Genomic DNA, 19,214 nt, shown 5'->3' on the forward strand with positions numbered 1-19,214 from the left:
TTACAATTTGCCAGCTTTATAATCCCTGAACGTCAACAAACACTCCGGTCCCAGATGTGTGCATCACTTTTTAGTGTCCCTGTTTCCGTTTTGAGCGTCTTGCAGTGTTGTGTTTGCAGTGTTTTTGATCCCAAATGATGTGTGACAAATAAACTCATAACAAATCGAAATAACTCGGTAGGAATATATCAAACTTAAACTTGTAAATAGGACAACAGGTAAATAGATACTCTGACCTAAATTACAGAATGCCCTTCAGTTAATGACATATTTCCTTAATATGGACACGTTTTTTTTGTTCAAATGACCCAATATATTTGCAGCATGCTGCAGCCTTGCCTGACGCATTAAGGCACAATGTGTAGACACTGCAGCGACCTATATGAGTGTTAGCGGCAGAGAACATATCTCATTGTGTCTGCCCATCTCACTAAATTAGATTTGGATGTATATCACATTTCTCAGAGCCAGAGTATTATGTATGGAGTTCAGTATAGATAAGGTTTAATGTGAGTGTGTCACATTTTCTTTAGGTCCAAACAATCAATAAAAAACTAGTATGCATGCATCCCTCTTACTGGGTTCACTCAAATACACTTCACATTGAATTGGCAGAAAGTTGTATCCAAAGCAAGCGCACTAAATAACACAACAGACCTACATTGTGTCGTCATAACCTACAGTAGGCAAAGTTTGTCTCGCTTAACTTGATATTGATTGGTTTGTTGAAAGGCTCTATTGTCCTATAATCACCCTCTTTCTCATCCTTTTGGAAATTAATCTAAATGAGAGCTCTATTGTGCACATTTTTAGGTTCATATTTGTGTGTTGTGCCTCTAATGTGACATGTCTCCATGCTTTAATGTTCAAAAAGCTCTTTATTTTTCTCATACTGCCTGTGCCGCAGCACCTCTTTTCACCCTCTGTCTGAAACCAGAGCCCAGTCTAGCTGGCCTGCTCTGTTGTGACCGTTTCGAGACGAGAACAATTAAACACTCTTTCAACATTAAAGCATGTAAACATGTCACAGAGGCACAACATACAAATATGAACTTGAGCATTAGTATAATAGGGCCCCTTACAAAGTAGTTGTTATGTGTAATGGGCCATTTCTGAATATATAGGAAATACCTGGATTGATACATTAATGTGCCTATTCTATCTGTGAATGTATTTTGATCACACTTTTTTTGTATTAGATTAATAATCTGAAACTAAAGTAACTAAATCTACCAAATATACTGTATGTACTGGAGCAAAGGAACAAAATGACCTTGAAAATATAGAGCAGATATATAATGTTGCATAAAATGAAAATACTCACTGTGTAATAGTAATGCAAAATTGTACTGAAGTAGAGTACTTGAGGTAATGTACTCTGTTATGATTGGTCAACCGCTTAAGTGCCACCCCTTAGCCAATCACGTACAATGTGTTGAAGCGCCAAGAGGCATAGACATGCCAAACAGACAACATAAAAGTGTTGGATTAAATAACAGCTAGAAAATAGGTAGAGGTTTCTTCATAACAGCTTTAACTGGGAATGTTAGACAAGAAGATATGACTAAGAGGAAGTGGAAAGCTTTAAAAAAAAGACTGTATGGTTAAGGTAAGTGAAAATAATGTGTGAATAATCTTGAAAAAACACGTTGTGATGTTAATCAACACCCCCTCGTCACTCTGAAGATACTGAGAACTCGGACGGAGGCGATATAACGCTCTTTGTTAAGAAATAGTTTTTCCTAAACTTGGATCTGCACACTTTCTACACATTTGTTTAAAGACAAGGCACGTTCGGGTCTGGAAGTGTGATAATTGGAGAACGGCCGCTCCAAACATCAGGGACCATCGAGGGTAAAGCAGGCGAAGCAACGCTGTAAGCCTGATAGTCCTGACGGCTGCTGTAACAGGCCAACCAACAGAATTTAAAAACAGAGCGGATCAACTATTAAACCTTTAAAACACTGGCTATTTTTTCTCAGTTTATACATCTTGTATAACAAGCATAAGCCATTGGCTCAACATGTTTTAGCAGAGTATGACATATATTTATTGATATATTCAGAATAATTAGGCCACACATTCTTTTAAGTGAAAAGCAGGAGGCCAGATTAGAGAGTTAGCCAGTTATGTTGTGCAGAAAGCCATGCTGCAATTATACCTTGCTTGGACCAGGTTATGTTACATTTCTTGGAAGTAGCGTGCCTTTATAGTCAATCTATGAGGGGTACAGATTAGTATCAACTGAGGGAATACTTTATAAATGTAAACTGCAGCAGTCACGTTACATTAATGCCCAAGCTGTGCAGTTACATTAACACATACTGTATGGGTATCGCATTACTTTCTTTTCTCTGGGGCAATGTATATCAGTGACGCAGAACAACCCTGCAAAAATAATGTTGTTCTTCCTCATAGTTGTGTGTATTTGGTTTTATAACATTACATTACATGACATGTCATTTGTTAGATGCTTTTATCCAAAGCGACTTACATACAATCAGTGCTGTGGACAATCCCCTCAGGAGCAATTTGGGGTGAAGTGTCTTGCCCAGGGACACGACGACATGCTGACTGCAGTGGGACTCAAACTTGCTATCCCCTGATTCGAAGTCCAGCACACTAACCACTGAGCCACAGCGGCCCAGTATAACATGTACAGTAAATGATGTGTCCGTTCTTGTTCTCTGGCCAGCACACTGGCTCTAAACCACCTTTTTAAGTGGCATACATTTATAATCGACTATATTATTCATTAGTATGAAGTTTACCTACATATGGAGGGAACTTTGGGATTGCAGACCATTAACATGCACTAAAACCTAGGTAACACACTACTGGTAAGGGAAAACCCCCAAAAGCATAATAATTCTCCTATAAATTAGTTATACAGGTCACTTTAATCCGTTGAACACAGAGTTGAACACCATCACTGAATGCTCAAATCTTCTTATGGAGTGGGTATTTGTATAGCAGACTAAAGAGGCTTTTAAAGTTATTTGTATGAATCTGTGCTAGATTAAATATGTGTTTGTTTCCATGGCACAAAAGTGGAATCAATAACAACAACAACAACATTTAGAGAAAAACATTGCCATCTTCCACAGTTATATTCTCAATATTGATATTTGCTGCGAAATGTGTATTGGTGCAATCCTACAAATAAGTAAACGGGTCACAGAGGGTATAAACCAGGAAATGGAATCTAGAGCGGTCCAACTCAGACTGTGGAGAAAGCTGCAGCTAAAGGTTGGGCGGGCCCTACAGCCAGATTTGAAGCCGAGCTGGGCGACGGCCACACAGAGGGCTCAGGACACACAGTTGCTTTGTTATGAAACAGCGGCTTCTGTGCTTTTATTTTTTTTCAGCAGAGGATTAGACCTTCATTAATGCATTAATGGATCAGTGGTGCACTGTGGTGCCTAAAAACATCCCAGTAAACACAGCACACTCATCCCTGTCTAACACTAAAAGCAGCTTCTTTATGTGGGTGTATGGGTCTCTCTCAAAGTGAGGGGTAACGTTCCGTTTGGTCGTGTATCAAAGGTGTCATGGAAAAGACAGTTTGCTGTTGATGCCAAAGTGGGTCTTCAGTTAGGAAAACAACATTTGACCTTGTGATGGTGGGCTTCCACACTTTACTTTTAGATACATCGTAGAGATTGCATTTAATGTCCTCCTTCTTTGGTTTCATAACCTCATGTACTAGGGCTGCTCTCGAATAAAGATTGTTCAAGTCAACCAATAGTCGTCAATTCAGCCGATTCAATCTCAGGCTGCCCAGTGCTTGTTAGTTTAATAGACTAATAAAAAAATTGACAACTAAGACTATTTTAGCAGACTAACGTTTAGTCAACTAATTGGGGGCAGCCCTGAAACCAACAGAGTGCCAGATAAATTCCCTCACTTGGATCTTCATTGGGTGACGTATTGTAAAAGCTATGTTAGTGTTGTTAGTGTTAGTTCTATTTAACAATTGCGCTTCTATTAGCTAGCGCTCCAACACATTGTACATTATAGAATAGGGGCCGGGACATCTCTAAGCAGTTGACCATACACAACAGAGCCGGCCAGCTAATCAGCTAATGTAACTATGAAACCTGAAAATTAGAATGAAAGGGTAAGCGTCAAAGTTGGGAACAACTTCAGCCCCTTGATCACTTTAGGTTGAATGACCTGGGCCGTCGTTCTACCCTATAGAGTTGTGGCAGGAATGAGTCGTCAAAAAAGGAAATGAGTTAATTTGACTGCTTCCGTTTCCCTAATCTCTAAGTCAACAGTCTTTAACGTGTTTTTGGTGGTTAACACAAGTTTGTGCGATTTCCATGTTTTGTTCAATGACATCAAATAAGTCAGTAAATACCCCATTCGTGATGGTCCCTACTTGTGTCTCAATAAAGGCAGTTAGACCCCATGTGATATGAGCAACTTTAAATTAAAATCCTTTTAAATATTTGATGGGCTCTGGTAAGCCTCAAAGCTAGCAGCCACAATACCAGCACAAGCTTAAGGACGGCTGGCTTTTAAGGTGGAACAGCCATTCTGATGTGACAAGCCGCTCCAAGTTTTTTCTGCCGTTTGGTGGTTCTTATTTTCTCTTAACTTGGGTTTGAAGGTCTGTTCCATTAAATTGAACATGTCAAATGATTGTTGGTGCAGGATTTCTTCCTCACCCCGCGAATGCAGTGAATCTGCAAAGTCGACAATAAGACTTCCTCCTAGGCCTGTCACGATCATTAATTTTGTTGGAAATATATATATATATATATATATATATATATATATATATATATATATATATATATATATATAAATAAATAAATAAATAAATAAATATGAGCACACATTGTCTCACAAGTAGGGCTGACAAACAAACAACTAATTTGATAATCGATTAATCTATCGATTAATGAAACAATTAATCGACTATTCGGACTATTGTGCCTTGCACAATTTCTCAAACGCTCTTATTTAGCCATCAACTTTTAGATTTAGCTTGAGGTTGTTTTAGGCATGTGGAAACTAACAATGAAGACAATAAAGATGAATACTTGATTCAAAAATACATATATTATTAAATGTACTAAACAAATTTTGAACAAAATTAACATTGCTTTTTATTTAAAATAAATAATATTTCACATCAAAAGAAACAACAGTGTTTTAACAAATCGTATTAAATAATCTGATAACAGAATTGTAAACAGAATAGCTGAAACTTTAACAAAATAAATAACTCAGTTACCTCTAATCATTAACCCATGTTTGTATAATTGAGCTAACTCTGTGTGTTGCTGCTAGCATACATAACACCTGACGTGGAAAAGTTACTCGTGGATGGGGCTACAGACAGGGCCGGCCCTAGACTTTTGGGGGCCCTAAGCAAGCTTTGGCTTGGGGGCCCCCCTCACTCTAGCGCGTTCTCACTACACAAAACACGGAACCAACTTTTGTCTTATGATGTTAGCATAAGCACACATATTGTAAAAAATAAGCATGTAAACACCGTGGACCTAACCTCCGCTAGGGGGCTCCTCACCTCCTCTAGGGGGGTCCGGGGGCATGCTCCCCCGGGAATATATTTTTTTAAATATTGAAGTTAAAAACATCAATCTGGTGCACTTTGAGAGAAAAATTAAGAGATCTATGGATACATCTCTCAACACCAGTGTTGGGCAAGTTACTTTTAAAAAGTAACTAGTAATAGTTATAGTTACTGCTCTCAAAAAGTAACTAGTTACTTTATTAGTTACTAAATTATAAAAGTAACTGGTAACAAGTTACTTTACTTTAAAAATAATAACAATACAAATACAAGTTTTTGTGTTGTTTTTTGCTGACTAGTTCTCTGAAGGCATGCAACAGACTCGACCGTTGCGATTGGCAGCATGTCCTCAACAACATACCTGGCAATCAATCTGTTTAGTTGACTCTGGGTGACATGTGGCGATTTTAAAAAAATCGTTTTTTGGCTGTTTAGATGGTGTTGCTCCATCTGGGTCACTGCCGGTGGTTGAGACGGTGGGCTCTGGCGACTAGTTTTATAGCCCAATGTACATTACTTAGGTGCTTCAGGAGATTGGCATTGCTGTTTTTCTATGTGGACAATGCTTTCTGTCCTGCACACAGTTGACATTTTACCGTAATATTTGTTGCATCCTTTATCCCCACAAATTGAAAATAGTGGTTTGATTGATTGATTGATGGAAAAGTTTATTAACAGCTTGTATATTGGGTACAGTACAGTACAGCTCAAAACTTACAATTGTTAAGGGGATGCAGACCAGAGAAAGACTTTCGTCTTGTCATATCATTTAAGACATATAAGACATATTTGACATACAGATGGCTAATTTACAATTTACATACAGGTGGTTTTTTACATACAGATGGCTTATTTACAATTTTCATTTTAGATTTCGTTTCTAATACATCCTAACCGGACATTTAAAGAGCAACTTCCAGGTTAAAGACACCTGTGAATAAATGTGTAGGAAAATGATGAATACACTAGATTTTCAAAAAAAATATACAGAAATATACACTACAGTGACATCTGGCGTCGTTTTTGTAAGAAATGTTCACTTCCACATAAAAAAGCCTCGGCACGTGACCTCCCGCGTGTGACGTAACACGGGGGACACAAGGGGGAGAGCGGCCGGTGTAACGTATTAATAAACATGGATCCCAATGCTACTTTCGACACAGAAGACACAGAAGAAGTTGAACATGAATATTCGAATGCATATGATGGACCACAATCTTATAATTATGAGCCTGCTAGGCGTCCAAGAGACCAGGAGCAGCCAAGGATTAGAAGAAATAACGGCCATCGGAGAGAAATTGAGCTGTGGTGCGAGGAGAACCAGTGGAGAACTGGGCAGCTATCTTGGTGAGTGACCGGCGTTAGCTACAGTATGTTAGCTAACGTCACATCACAACATTGTAAAGTTAGCAATCATATATCAGGCTATAACTAAAGTAGCATTGATAATATAGTAACGTTACTGGCAGGATTGTTGATACTGATCCATAACAGAAACTAATGCGCAAGTATCAGCCGTATCTCGCATTACCTAATGCAACTCCACACTATGGTGCTGTGTACCGGAGGAGAGACGCGAGATACGGCTGATACTTGACGATCTGATTGCAGCAGGTGAGTGGAGGTTGAGCCGGGAGCCAGGAGTGACAGCCACCACGCTAACACAAACAACACAGACAGGGGGAAACAAACAAACACAAAGGAGACGGCTGGAGCAGTAGAGCCACCACAGTGTTACCTAATGCAACTCCACACTATGTCTTAGGTGCTGTGTACCGGAGGGGAGAGAGAGAGAGCAGCGAAGGGGGGGGGGGGGGGGGGGGGGGGGAGAAAGAAGTAATACGGTTTCCTGATAAAGCTCTGGAGAGTATGTGCTGCAGGGAGGTGGATGCACAACGCACCCAGGAACGAACGCTAGCTCCGGTCCTTTTTACTGTGGACTCGATGTCCTGACAGGCTGGTATTTGTGCAACCTGCACAAACACAATACTGCACCATGATTACGAATGGTGGAATACAATGTAAAACTACCGAAAAATACCAGCTCCTTAAAACACAACCGCTCTACTCAACGCAACTCTACTATACCCGCGGTCAGAGAGCGGAGATGTGTCCCCTGTGTGATGTAATATGACGCGTTTGACGTATGACCTTAAAAAAAAGCCGTTTTTAAGAGCAGAGCTCAAAATTGCTCCTTTCCCTCTGAATTCCTGCCCTTATGTCTCGTAAAACATATCAAATCCTGCATTCACTTTTTTAATTGTAATTTTCAAGCAAGTTTAAGCACAAATGTAGAAAAAATAAAAACCTGCAAGATGCTCTTTAAGACATACGAAGTCTACAGATATACAGTTAGTAACAGAGTCTAAAATGCGAGTATATACATAGATGGGGGGGGAAGCTGTCCATTGTACGACAGGTTGAGATTTGTACCATTACCGGAGCCAGTTTTGCAATGCTCTCCCCCGAAGGTGGAGTATAGTTTTACTTTCCTTTACAGTTGTGGGAAGAGCGTTCCACCTTGATGTGGCATAATTGCGAAACGTGTATTCCCCCTTTTTTGTGCCAAATCTGGGTTTTACATGATTTGTGGAGCTCCCTCTGGTGTTATCATCATGGTATTCCTTGACCTTTGGGAAGAATTTTGACATGTACATGGGTACCATAGAGGTGTAGTGGATCTTGTAGACCAGGCCCATTGCAAGTAGCTGTACTCTGTCGTCTACTCTAAGCCATCCTAGGTTGTCAAAGTGGGCAGAGGTGAGGTGGGTTCTATATGAAAGGTCAAGCAGTAGTCTGACCAGTTTATTTTGTGATGTTTGAAGTTTTATTTTTAGTGCCTTGGAGGTGCTATGGTACCATGACGTGCAAGCATAGTCATAGTACCCTTGAATGAGTGCTCCTGCCAGAGTTTTCAGGGTGTTTTTGTTTACCAGAGAGGAGATCCGGTATAGGAATCTAGTTCTTTGATTGACTTTTTTTATTACATTGGATGCCATTTTGTCACAGGAGAGGTTTGCCTCAAGAATAGATCCTAGGTATGTAATTTCCTTCTTAATTGGGACAATAATGTCACCCACTGCAACTGAGAAGTCGTCGGATTTGCTGAGATTATGTTTCGAACCGAAGAGAATGGACTCAGTTTTACCCAGGTGTAATGATAATTTATTATCGGCGAGCCAGGTGCAGATTCTGCCGAGCTCGGAGCTGAGGGATTTTTCAACCTGCAATCTGCTCCTGTCAGAGACCAGCAGGGCTGAGTTGTCGGCGAACAGGAACAAGTTGCAGTCACATGCTGATGACATGTCATTTGCATAAATTAGGAACAGTAACGGACCTAATATGCTTCCTTGTGGAACACCACAGCTCACTGGGAGGGGGGGGGGACAGAGTACCGTTTAACTCCACCATCTGTTCTCTCCCCTCCAGGTAGGATTGCATCCAGCTCACCGATAGTTTATCAAAACCAATTGCTTTTAGATTGTCAATCAGAATGGGGTGATTGACAGTGTCGAAAGCCTTTTGTAGGTCCAGCATCACCATGCCGCAGTATTTGCCCTCGTCCACCTCTTGTTTGATGTGGTCGTTCAAATAAAGAAGGCATGTGTCAGTGGAGTGGGATGTTCTAAAGCCAGATTGAAATTCATAGATTAGTTTCTTTTCCACGAGGTACTTTTCGACCTGTTCATATACTATTTTTTCCATGACTTTCGAGATGGAGGTAAGTATAGAAACAGGGCGGTAGTTGCCTGGGTCCAATTTGCTGCCCTTTTTGTGCAGGGTGGTTACTCTTGCAATTTTGAAGTCTTTGGGTACTTTTCCCTGTTTTATGGAGAGGTTAATTATGTGAGCTATGACTGGTGAGATGGCGGTTGCTGTGTCTCTGAGGAATTTGGAGGGGATATTGTCGTGGCCAGTGGCCTTGTTAGGTTGGAGGGCGCTCAGTTTAATGAGTACCTCTGCTGATGTTACCCTTGCTAGACTGAAATCATCTTTGCGTACCCCTAGGTTTTTATAGTAGGTCATGACGTGATCTACTCCAAAAAGCCCTGAGTGGGAGGGTAATTTATTTTCAAGAGTTGTAGCTATGTTTTGTCGAAAAGAAATGTCAAGTACTTGGCCACGTCCAGTTTGTCTGTGATGAGCCTGTTATCTGTCTTTATGTTTATGTTAGAAAATCTCGTTTTGAGTTTTTTACTGCAGCCAAGCTGCTTATTGAGTAATTTCCAAAGTTCACGGGGTTTATTTTTGTTTTCCTCAGTTTTGACATTGATGAAATTCTTTTTGGCATTTTTGATCATGGAGCTTACGTCATTTCTTAGTCTGTTTCTTTCAATTTTTAGTTCAGTCACGTGGCCCAGGAGTTCACTGCTCGTGCTTTTGGAAATCATTGACTGACTTTTATGAAACTCAGAGCATTTTTTTGTCTCTGGTTTTCATGGCGGTCAGTATGCCGGAGTGCATCCACGGCTCAGCGCGATTTTTTACCCTGGTTGTTCTTAGGGGGACCAAATCATTCAGTATTGCAGAGAATTTATTTTTGAAACCAAGCCATGTTTCTTCAACTTGTGTACCACTGAGCTCATCTGACCAGTCCAGGCTCTCCAGTTCTAGGTGAAAGGCCTCGCTAGAGTAGTTTGAGGTCTCTAGATATGACTGTTTTGTGACAGCCGGCCTTTTGTTTTTGCGGGTACAGAATATCATATATCACTTAAACCGCATGCTATAACCCCTTTACTGGAGATCTTGGACTTGTCAGAGGTCAGAATGAGATCAATGGTAGTCTGTGTTGCTTCACATACCCGGGCGGGTTGGGTGATTAGCTGGCTGAAGCCGTGCATATCACAAATCCTACCGAAGGACTTGAAGACGGACGTGTCTTTACGTTGCATATCCGTGTTCCAGTCTCCAATAATAATTGTCTCTACATCCCCCACCTCAGCCAAACACCCATCCAATGTATCATAAAAGTCACTCTGTTCCGGTGGTCTATAGATTGTCCCGACTATTACAGATTTAGCATTGTCAAAAAGAATTTCAACCCACACAGATTCAATATTTTCATGATGCAGGTCAGTACGGTTTTTGAAATTGGTGTCTTTATGTATGTACATGCAGACACCACCTCCATTCACGTTCCTGTCCCTTCTCACTACAAGATAATCTTCAATTTCAATCTCGGAATCTGTAATAGAATTGTCCAATTTGGTCTCAGAAAAGCATAATATGCTTGCCTTACCGTTCATGAATAGCTGCCTGAGTTCAGCCAGTTTGTGTCTCAGGCTGTTAGTGTTCAGATGAAAAATATGTAGTCCATTTTTGTTGCTTAAATGCACAATGTCGTCAGCTTGCAGATATTTGTCTTTGTCCGTTACAGCAACCGGCTTGCGGCCTGCCGTGTTGCTTGGAGCGGTGGGGTGGTGGGGGGAGGGAGGCTCCGTTGTAGCTTTAGCCGTTGATATGCTAGCAGGGTGGCTAACAACATGGCGGATATTTGTTCCCTCGGATCTCGGTTCGTTTCCTCTCGTCACTGCCTCATGCGTGTCTGTCTGCAGAGGCCTCCCCGGGGGAATGTCGAAGTCTCCGTTGATTCCTCGGTCTCCGCTGTCTCCACGGTCTCTGTTGTCGTCGCGTAGTTGTTGCTGCAGCGGAAGAGATGCTAGTTGTGATGCTCGTTGTGATGCTAGCTCCTCGAGCCAGCAGGACTGGCTTCTTGTCTGCACCGGGCACGGATTCAGATGGATGTCTCCCGCTAACAATAAGACCAAGACGATCATACTTCTTCGGTCTCGTTTGCCTGACGGGGGTAAATACTTTCGCGTCAGGTTTGCAGTTAATAATGCATGAATGCTTGCACTTCCACTTCCTTTCCCAGCCGTTAAGAAGGTAAAATTCATTGTGGTTCATGTTATCCTCTCTTTTATTACTCTCCTTCTCTAAGTGATGTTGCCTCATTGATGAGTTGAGGTAGGAGTCCATAATCCATATTGTCAGGAGGATGAAATATGTAAAAAATCGTGAGGAATAACCTCCAAAGCGGGAGCTCTCGAAAATGCGACCACTCATAGCGAAAACCGAACGCAATTTCCAAGTTACAAATGCGCTGCTGCTCTCGCTGATACTTGCATCTGCCATTGTGTGTGTGTGTGCTGGTGGTGAGCGTTGCCGTGTGTGTTAGCCTGATTTTAGCATTAGCAAGTGTTCGTGTTTGTGTATTTTCCCCATAAGGCAAGACCCGCCCAACTCTGTCTCTGATTGGCCTACTCTGAAATGTTAGCCCGCGTTAACCAATCATCACTCCTCTCTGGTTACTTTCACTTTTCCAAGGTGCTGTGAGAGGACATCGCTGTATTCGCCTGTAAGTTGCATCCGCATGGAGATTCGGTTCAGTTCCATCACATAATGTAAAGCAGTAACGCACCCATTTAAATCACAGTAACTATAACGGCGTTACTTAATGGGAATAGGTAACTAGTAACGCTATTAGTTACCGCAAAAAGTAGTCGCGTTACAGTAACGCGTTACTTTGTAACGCGCTAGTCCCAACACTGCTCAACACCCATATGAAACAGAACTGTAAACAGATTTTTCTTTATGGATATCTTAAAAATCCCTTAAACTGTATTCTTTTTTTGTCATATAGTATTTCATAACTGTTTTTCATTGATTCTCTCTGGCTGTCCATCTCATAATGTTCACATAGAAACTAGCTGTCAATAGGAATATCATTCAGAAGAATTATAATTTCTTGTAAAAATCTGTCACAAAAAGAGGTTGCACATTTAAATTCAGGTGTTGCTATGGCAACGTCAGTGGCCAAACAGCCACATTTACTGCTGCAAATACGTTCAAACATGCTGTTGACATGTAAAGCAGTGGCAACTATGCCACCATCTCAGCTGACTTTTTCTCAGAAATACTGCAGGGCTTGACATTAAGGCTTGTCCGATTGTCCGGGACAAGTAAAAAAAATGGTCGGACAAGCATAATACAGTTTAACTTGTCCGAACGGACAAGTGCATTTTTGGGGGGGGGGGGGAAATCACCCAAACGAAATAGTAACGTTATTCCATCTGAAGTGCCTGTCTCGCAGTGTCGCAATCTCCGTACCTGTACGTCAATATTATGACTGCAGTGATTGGTAGAAATATTTGACCCGCGGGAAATTGGTGTGAACACGAACCCGCGAGTGCCTGCTTGCGCGGCTGGTGTGTATGCGCTGTCACGCTCGCGACTCATCTATCCTCGATATCCAGTCAGTGAGTAATGAGTTCAAGATGTCCTGGCTGCAGGCGCCAAAAGCAAACCAAGCCCCAGGAAAGCGACCTAGGCGAGATCCTGAAAAATCGGCTGCCTCCAAATTAGATTATGAAACAAAACGCAAAAGAAACTTCCTTCCATCATGGACCGAGAAGTTTCCTTGGCTCCGGTACACCGAAGAAGCAGGAGAAGAGCATATCATGTACTGTTCAACCTGCCGCAGTTTGCCCGACATTGCAGACACGTAAGTGACAACTTTTATTTTTGCTAACGTTAGATAATTGACTATTTATCTGATGTGTGAAGATGATGAGATTCGAAATAAACTGAACTGTGTAGTCTAGCTAGTTATCCTGACTGACGTTCACAGTTGACAAACGTTGTGTAAAATGCTATATAACATTATCTAGATAACGTAAGCTATTTAATGTGTTCTATGATATTATTGATGTCGACGTTATTATTAGGTGGTCGTTTGTTGTGTTATTGGAGTGGACAGAGGAAGGAGTGGTTATGTTGATGATCAGATATCAAGTCTTTCGTGATTTGATTTGACTATAGTGTAAAACGTATAGGCAGACTATTCCTAACGTTCTCACAAGCTAACGGTCACGACTCGAGACATTAATAACTGTGCTAGAGCAAGCTGCTGCTATGCAAAAATGGTTATCGTTGTGTGTAAAACATTAGATCATCAATCCGACTGACGCTGGAAATGATTGGCCGTTTGTGTAGCCAATGAAATTCAGATAATAATGACTGTAACGGATCCCCGTATTATTATCCCCGTATTATAGTCCAGTAGGGTGTGTTCAATTATGTTAATTCATTTCCATTTTTCAAATCCAGGTCCTCGTCCTTGTTTAAAGGAACCGGGTCATTCCGATATGACACCTTGTCAACTCATGCTCTAAGTAAGCGACACCAGCTTACTGAAGCTGCAGACAGAGCCAGACAGAGGGGACCTGATGCTCCACTGCCACCTGTCCTCACAGGGCTCCACAGGATGGAGGAGACAATGTTGGTTAAAATGACCAACATAATGCATGCTGCTTATTATGTAGCCAGAACAGAACAGCCCTTCACCCACTTCACAACCCTACATGGGTTAATAAACAGGACGGGAGGACAACTTCCCAACTGCTATGCGTCCAACAAGGCTTGTGAACGGTATGATATTCACAAAATGTTCATTTATAGGCAGTCAAAAAGAACAAGCAAAGATGCATTATTTCAGTGTTTTTCGTCTTGCTTTGATTCTGACTTTCCAAAACAACACCATAACAATTTGTATTGCTGTCTCTCCCCCATCAGGTTTGTTGTTATTATTTATGAAATGGAGCTGGAGAAACTACTGCAGAAGCTGAAATTGGCTAAATACTTCTCAGTTATGATTGATGGAGCCACCGATACAGCCACCCTAGAGAACGAGTTGGTGTACGTTCGATACATGGACACGGAGGGTCCCATCAATTCATATTTGAAAATTGAGGACGTTAAGCATGCAAATGCAGCTGGTGTGCTGGAAGCTGTTTATGCAGGTGAGAAATGTTTTTTTATCAAACCTTTTTTACGGTACTGTAGCATATAAGTTCATTATTGCTTCTGTATTGGGAGTTATTGCTTCTGTGTTCTCTATGCTGATGTCTTTTCTTTTGTTCAGCTTTTAGTGTGGCTGGCTTGGTGGATTGGAGGGAGCGTCTGGTGGGCTTTGGGAGTGATGGTGCAGCAGTCAATGTTGGATGCAGGACAGGTGTTGCTACTCGCCTCAAAGAGCAAGTCCCGCATCTCATACCCATCCATTGCATCGCTCATCGTCTGGAGTTGGGCGTGGTCAGTGCGATCAAAGAAAACCCTAAGATGCAACAGCTTCAGGCGACCCTATGCAGCATCTATGAGCAGTACCATTATGCTCCAAAAGCACTTCGTGAGCTCCGGATGATTGCGGAGGCCATGGAGGAGAAGGTACTGAAGCCCACCACGCTACATGGGGCCCGCTGGGTGCCCTATGTTCACCGTGCAGCCAAGGTAGATGCAGTGGTTACATGTGCAGTATTGTGGCATATTTAATATTATAGATTTTATTTATTTAATTGTTTTCACAAACCGTGTTGTCAGTATAACTTTAAAACTATATATATATATATATATTTTTAACCATTTCAGGTATTGTGTGATAGCTTTCCTGTGATCCTGGCACACTTTGAGGACATGGCAAGCCTCGAACGTCGGCCCAAACCATCGGCTGCTGTGACAGGAAGGGCCAAGAAGGTGTCCAGCTATTTGAAGGACTACGGCAGTGTCCTCTTCCTCCACTTCCTCTGTGATGTCCTTGACCACCTTGCCACCCTTTCCAAGGTTTTTCAAAAGGATAGTGTGACAGTGTGTGAGGCGGTGGAGAGCCAGGAGAGGTGTTTCTGGAACCTGTCCTCCCTTAAGACCAGAATGGGGCTGTACATGGAGACCTTTGTGGAGCAGAGCAATGGATCCGGATGCTACAAGGGTGTCCAACTGAACAGGGCTTCTTCCTCCACGCTTGAGCCACAAAGGGCAGCAGTGATAGGTATGACACCTTTTAAATAAAAAAAAAAATATATATATATATAGTGTCTGGTGTATTAAAAGGTGTCAAAGTCAGTGTAGTGATTGTGCATTTATTCTCATACAGATGCAGTCATCAGTCACTTGGATGAGCGTCTGAAGGACTTGCATCAAGACAGCATAGTAGCTAAGTTCAGGGCACTAGATCCCTCTTGCTGGCCCAAGTATGACCACACTGATGCTGTGGCAACAGAGACCTTCACTCAGCATGGTCAGGAAGAAATGAAGAGCCTATCTGGATTTTACAAGGAGCTCTTGGCCAAGGCAGGGATTACACCAGAGGAGGTTATAGCCGAGTATGCCCAGTATAAGAGCTTCGCTCTCAGGCGGTCAGCTGTTCCAATGAGGGACATTTTTCTCAGTGTCCTGCAATCAGGTGTGTGTCAGTATAATGTTAAGTGTGTATTTTAAAAGTTACCAAAAAAAAGCAGAAAGTAGAATTTCTTGAAGGAAATTAATTCATATATTTTTGTCTCATTGTATTCCCAGAGGAGAGGAGAGCCATGTTCCGCTGCTTATGTCATCTGATGGAGATCTATATGGTTCTCCCGGTCTCCACTGCAGTGTGCGAACGTGGCTTCTCTACAATGAAGCGAGTCAAGACCGACTGGAGGTCAAGCCTTACCACCGCTCAACTCCAGAGGCTCATGTTCATCTCCATCCAAGGTCCCGCTCTGGAAGACTTTGATGCAGCCTCAGCTGCCCAGCGATGGTGGACATCAAGCCTGCGCAGGCGTAGACCAGGGTTTAACCCCTGGTCGTCAAGAGAGAGGGGAGATGAGGAGGATGAGCTGGTGTTGATGGGGAGTGAAGATGAGCTGGAGGAGTGATCAATCAGTATTATGGCACAAGACTTATTTTCAACACAGGGCAGCAGCGTGAGCACTTTGCCCGGCTCCGGACTGCATTTTTTGCCGTGCAACCAATACATTTTTGAAGAACGTTTATTTTTCATTTCGTTTTGTAAACTCATTTGGAGGCAGCCGAAATTTGCCGCCTTTCAATCGTTCTGAATGAATGGCAGCGGAAGGCCATTTTGGAATTATTGCGGTACACACATTACAAAATACACAAATTTTCCATGGGATTTTTATAGACTTTGGACCTGTATGATTAAGTTTTCAGGCTATGGAACCGTTATGTTTTCCAGCTCCTACCTCTCAGAACACAAAAGTAAGGAGCAACTATTTTATTTCAGTGTGTTCAAACCTGTTTCTCTTTTACATTAGCACTCAAAGTGATATTTTTAAACATAAATGTTTAACATGATTACATAGCATGATATTTTTTATAAGCACCCAAAGTGATTTTTCTTTATTGTGTAAGAAACTTCAGAATGTTACCTTTCAAAAGAGACCATCTTATGCATGTGCTATAAGTATAAAGTATTATAAATAGCTAATTACTTTGGGTATGCAATCGAATGGCGTTTTATGCCAGACTGTTTATGTTATAAAATGTGCCTGATTAAGTTATTAAATCATATTAATTGTCCAAATCTCTTGTCGGTTTTATTCATTTTTTTTAATAGGCTTTTATTTTCACAAGTACATTTCGGACAAGTGGGTTTAGCCTTCGGACAAGTAAAATGGCTGAGCCACTTGTCCGAAGGACAAGTGGCTCAAAAAGTTAATGTCAAGCCCTGTACTGTCACATAACATCCATATACTGTATTTCAGTGCTAGGTTGATGCTTAGCTAACTGTGAAACACTTTAACTGACAGGATTCCGGATCAACTGTGTACTGTAAGGTAGCTTCTAGCTTCATGTCAAAGAGTAAGTCAACATTTCCCAGAGAGCTTTCTTTGAAATCACCAGGTAACGCTAAAAAACATTACATTTAGATTATATGACACAGTGGCTAGCTATAGCTACTTGCTAACGTCAACGTAGCTGTAATTTATGCTTTGCTTACATGTTCGCATAACTTGGAAGTTTACTGACATTTACATACCTTGTTTACCTGGCTCAAGTGGTGGCTCTGGGGTTGTTGTGTGAGCCACCACTTGAGAATTGTCGTATTTTTTAAGAAAATGTTTTCCTATGTCCATCTTCAAAAACTCTGAGTCAGACAGACCGTTTATTTTAAACATTTTCACAGCTCACATGATAGGTACCTGTCAGCCAATAAGACAGATGTTTATTTCCATTCAACTCTCTGGTTGGTCTGGTGTCTTGCCTCTGTTGCATTCACTGAACACGGGAAATTACAATCCTGCCGTCCTCTCTTGTGTCATGATGAGGTTCAGGTAAAGCACGGTTAATGTATTATATTATTGACTCAATAATATAATACATGACTTTGAGAGTAGGCAATCTAGGCATATTAACAACATTAATTAAACATACTTATCACGGCGGCGGTGTACTGAGATTTTTTTTTTTTTGCTAGGGGGCCCCTTAGTGGCTGTGGGGCCCTAAGCGGCCGCTTATGTCGCTTAATGGGTCGGGCCAGCTCCGGCTACAGAGCTACTAGAAAGATAGTCGAACCCGGTGCATTCCTTCGTCTGAATGTGGTGCACTTTTGCTAAATGTTTAGACAAATTGCTTGTGTTACCGCCCTTACATGCTAAACTCTTATTGCACTTTTGGCAACGAGCATTGTCCACATCGAGACGGGTAAAGTTTAACCACACCTCGGAGCGCGTTCTCTCTGCCATCTCCGCAGTGTGTTGCTGCATGTAGCAGCTGTGTGTTTGTGTGTAAACTGCCCCGCCCCCTCGCACACAGACGGGGGAGAGAGATCGCGTCTGGATTGGAAAGATCGAAAATAAATCAGACGCATTTGTTTGTCTTTTTGCATATTAGAAACGAGTTGGCGACACTAAGACTGCGATATAAAAAAAATTGTAGCAACAATACATGACTTATATTTTTAAAATGTCTCCAGTACCGATAAAAAGACCAATAACGTTGGAGCTTAATGGCGCGTAAAACACACGTGATGACGTCACCAACGAATCGACGACTGAATTAGTTGGCAACTAATTTGGTAAACGATTAGTTGTTGCACCCCTACTCACAAGCAAAAAAAAAAAAAGACCCAGATGCAGTTTTCGAGCAAGGAACACCAACATGTTTGCATTGTCGGGCAAATGCATCTTTGATTGTAAACTGTTGGGAAGGTGGGGGCTCTCCCTCTCCAGCTGTCGTGTTTGCTCCCAGCTGGGAAAACGGAATAGGGTGGTTGGGTTTTAGGTGTAGTTTAAGATTTGTGGTATTGCCTGCTTTTGTCGCTACTTTTTTTAAACAAATGTGACATACCGGCTCATTCAAACCCGTAGGTTGGCCTCGTTCATTTGACTTGAATCCAAAATACTGCCACACCGGAGATGTGTAGGTTTTGTAACCAATTCCATTTCACTTTCAATTCCCCTCGAGTAAGTCACACGTTGTCTCCCGCTTGTCGCTATATTATTAATGTGGATGCTACACTGCTGCACGTGCACGCAGAGTGTCTGACTCCTGACCTGGCTGGGTGTGGACCTGTCGGCTAGATAACAGGCGTGTGCAAGTCCTGCATCTGTATGATACAAATGTGTGTAAAATGATACCGGGTGCTGTAATCACTCATCTGGTTACGTTATTACATTGACCACCACACCTCCGACCCAAAAGAAAGGACGTATTATTGGCTTCCCCTAATTCTTTCCCCACACCACGCTACTGATATAAACGGTAATTTATCGAGCTCAGAAAAGTTATCGACTCCATTTGTATTTATCGTACAATAAGTCAATTTATCGATTATCGCAACAGGCCGACTTCCTTCACTATTTATCCTATCTGATGTTTGGCATCAGTGACT

The 19,214-nt window shown here is 41.8% G+C and overlaps 2 protein-coding genes across 10 annotated transcripts in view; one reads left to right on the top strand and one right to left on the bottom strand.

Moving 5' to 3' along the window:
* The window catches only part of LOC307043957 (spermatid perinuclear RNA-binding protein-like), a 140,475-nt gene that overhangs the window by 94,598 nt on the left and 26,663 nt on the right, over nt 1-19,214 (bottom strand). The gene's annotated exons all lie outside the window — the stretch shown is intronic.
* Nucleotides 12,466-16,904, top strand: LOC307043758 (zinc finger protein 862-like). 2 transcript variants are annotated; one of them, XM_079688547.1, is made up of 6 exons: nt 12,466-13,975; nt 14,120-14,346; nt 14,469-14,833; nt 14,972-15,368; nt 15,474-15,782; nt 15,896-16,904. In XM_079688547.1, the coding sequence occupies exons 1-6, from the start codon at nt 13,812-13,814 to the stop codon at nt 16,234-16,236; spliced, it is 1,803 nt and encodes a 600-aa protein (XP_079544673.1). In that variant the 5' UTR covers nt 12,466-13,811; the 3' UTR covers nt 16,237-16,904. The 2 variants fall into 2 exon arrangements, with proteins under 2 accessions (XP_079544673.1, XP_079544672.1); XM_079688546.1 differs by having other exon boundaries at nt 12,466-14,346.

This window comes from Notothenia rossii, assembly GCF_949606895.1.
Source record: "Notothenia rossii genome assembly, chromosome: 6".
Taxonomy (NCBI): Eukaryota; Metazoa; Chordata; class Actinopteri; order Perciformes; family Nototheniidae; genus Notothenia; species Notothenia rossii.

Excerpts from the sequence above, each read along its gene's own strand:
- LOC307043758 (XM_079688546.1), top strand. The coding sequence starts at position 13,812 with ATGGAGGAGACAATGTTGGTTAAAATGACCAACATAATGCATGCTGCT. Across the intron at positions 14,347-14,468 it reads GCTGGAAGCTGTTTATGCAG|CTTTTAGTGTGGCTGGCTTG; the intron begins GTGAGAAATGTT and ends TCTTTTGTTCAG. Across the intron at positions 15,369-15,473 it reads ACAAAGGGCAGCAGTGATAG|ATGCAGTCATCAGTCACTTG; the intron begins GTATGACACCTT and ends ATTCTCATACAG.